Source organism: Trachurus trachurus, assembly GCF_905171665.1.
Source record: "Trachurus trachurus genome assembly, chromosome: 5".
Taxonomy (NCBI): Eukaryota; Metazoa; Chordata; class Actinopteri; order Carangiformes; family Carangidae; genus Trachurus; species Trachurus trachurus.
The window spans coordinates 194,581-196,967 of record NC_139896.1 but is presented as its reverse complement, the minus strand read 5'-3'; the positions used below and the strand labels follow the sequence as shown (position 1 = coordinate 196,967).

General features: G+C 42.9%; 1 protein-coding gene across 1 annotated transcript; it reads left to right on the top strand.

Annotated features, from left to right (window-relative positions):
- LOC310985564 (uncharacterized protein) lies at positions 1–891 on the top strand (the record flags this gene model as incomplete). Its single annotated transcript, XM_083971179.1, has 1 exon — positions 1–891. One exon carries the CDS (start codon positions 1–3, stop codon positions 889–891), a length of 891 nt encoding a protein of 296 aa, XP_083827305.1.
- Positions 892–2,387: the final 1,496 nt, after the last annotated feature.

Sequence of the window (2,387 nt, the reverse complement as noted above, 5' to 3'; positions counted from 1 at the left end):
ATGGATGAACACACATTCAGGAGGCATCTCAGAATCAGTCGTACCCACTTTGACATCCTAACAGCTCAGTTAAAGGAGCAAGGCCTAAAAGAGGACCATCAGGCTGGAGGTCACCCTGAGATTCCAATACTCAAAAAAGTTGTGATGTTTCTGTGGTACCTGGCCAATCAAAATTCGTTCAGAGAAATGTCAGATAAATTCGATGTTTCACAAGGAGCAGCCCACAACGCCATCCTGGAGGTGTTGAATTTAGTGTGCAAACTGGCACTGGCTTACATTACCTGGCCAGAAGACTACCAGAAGATGGCGATAAGCGCTGCATTTGAGAGAGGGTGCAGCATCAGCAACATCATTGGGGCGATAGATGGCTGCCACATAAAAATACAGAAACCAAAAATTCGTGGCGATGACTATATAAATCGCAAATCATACTTCTCCGTCCTGCTTCAGGGCATCGTAGATGAAAGGGGGAGATTCACCGATATCTTCACCGGACCACCAGGGAGAGTTCACGACGCACGAATGCTTAAGACCTCTGCATTTTACACCAGCTGGGAGGAAGAAATGGGAACCTATAAGCTATTGGGGGATAGCGCTTACATCAGCCAGGCCTTCCCTTTCATCACAACCCCCAAAAGAGACACTGGTGCCCTGACAGATGCTGACCTGCAGCAGAATGCCCGTGTGAGTCGTGGAAGGGTCATTGTCGAGAACGCATTTGGGCGCATGAAATGTAAGTGGAGGCGCATGCGGGATCTCCAAAACACCAGAATCGATGTGGTGGTGAAGATGATTGTGGCAGCATGCACGCTCCATAACATGTCCATGTTCTACTTGTGTGATGAACATCCTCATGGTTGTCCAAGGCAGGAGGATGATGATAATCTGTGAGCAGCTGACGTTGAACGTGGACGCAGATGACCCGAATTATAGGAACTGAATGAAAATTGAACTCAATGTAACAAAAATGAGTCAATTAAACCTATAATGAAGAATCAATTAATGATTTGTTTTATATATTTGCATCATTGTTGCCCAGTTTGGTCACACACCGTAGCATTAGTAAATCTTTCTCCCTGATCAAAATATTGTGTTATAGAGTACAAAGGTTTGTGAAAATTTTGTTAACAAAGGAGGGAGGTACAGCTACCAATTTTTAAAATTTAAATATAGCCTACATTAATTTAGCGTGTGTATGTGTGTGTGTGTGTGTGTATATATATATATATATATATATATATATATGTGTGTGTGTGGGGCCAGAGGGGGGCAGTAGGGTTGTGCAGATGGCAACAAATTAAAGAAAAAGGCAAGTATATGCCTCTTGTCACTCTCAGTTGTTTGCTTTGACCATGTCCCGAGCAAAGCAAACATAACTGAGAGTGACAAGAGACATCTACTTGCCTTTTTCTTTAATTTGTTGCCATCTGCACAACCCTACTGCCCCCCTCTGTTCACAAATACAAAGTGGATATATGCAAAGGGAGTAAATACAAACACCATACAATTTTAAATGAAAAGATACACACAGAATTGTGGTTTTTATATTTTTTAGTAGTTTATTTCTTTCAAGTAATCTTCAAGTAATCTTATAACATATTACATTTTTTATCTGAACAGGCTTATTTCAACAACTACTCTATATCTGGACTTCTATGTATGTGTGTAGGTGTCTGTGTGTAGTGGGGTAGGAACAAATCAGCAACAATATATTTATTAAAACAGGGATCTGATTTCAGAACAGTCCTTTACCCCAAACTAAACAAGAGTCAGAGTGTGTCCTTTTTAAAACTTTTCGAGGAAGGCACTCATCATTTTTTGAAAAGACTCCTGTGAGGATTTCATTTGTCCGAGTAGCTCTTCATGCCTGGTCTGGTTGGCGGCCTTCGACTCCCTCAAGAACCCCAGGAGAGGGCCCTCCTCTGCTCTCCCTCTGCGCCAGTGAGGCGTCGGCTGACAGGGTTGGGTTGGCACTTCTTTCGTAGAGTCTTCATCATAAAGTCCCACAGCATCAGGTCTTCTTATTTCAACACCCTCCGCTGTGCCAACAACTGGATAGTCAATGTCATGTTTATCCCCCAACAGACTATCCAACTCTGCATAAAACTGAAAACGCATTGTGCCTTTCCCTGTTGTGCGATTGTTGTCTTTTATTTTTTTGTAAGCTTCTTCTAGGGTGGCCCATTTCCTTGCTACTTTTTCTGGGTCAAAGGTCTCCTCAAACTGGGAGGACAGCTTGGTTGAGATGTCCATCCAGAAATGTTTTTTTTCCCCCTTCGCTGACTTGACTCTGGCATTCAGCTCAGCAAGGTTTTTTGGTAAACCCCTGGTGTCACCCTCTAAATGCTGGCGCATCAAGTCAATTAAGTAGAGCGTGTGTGCCTTAC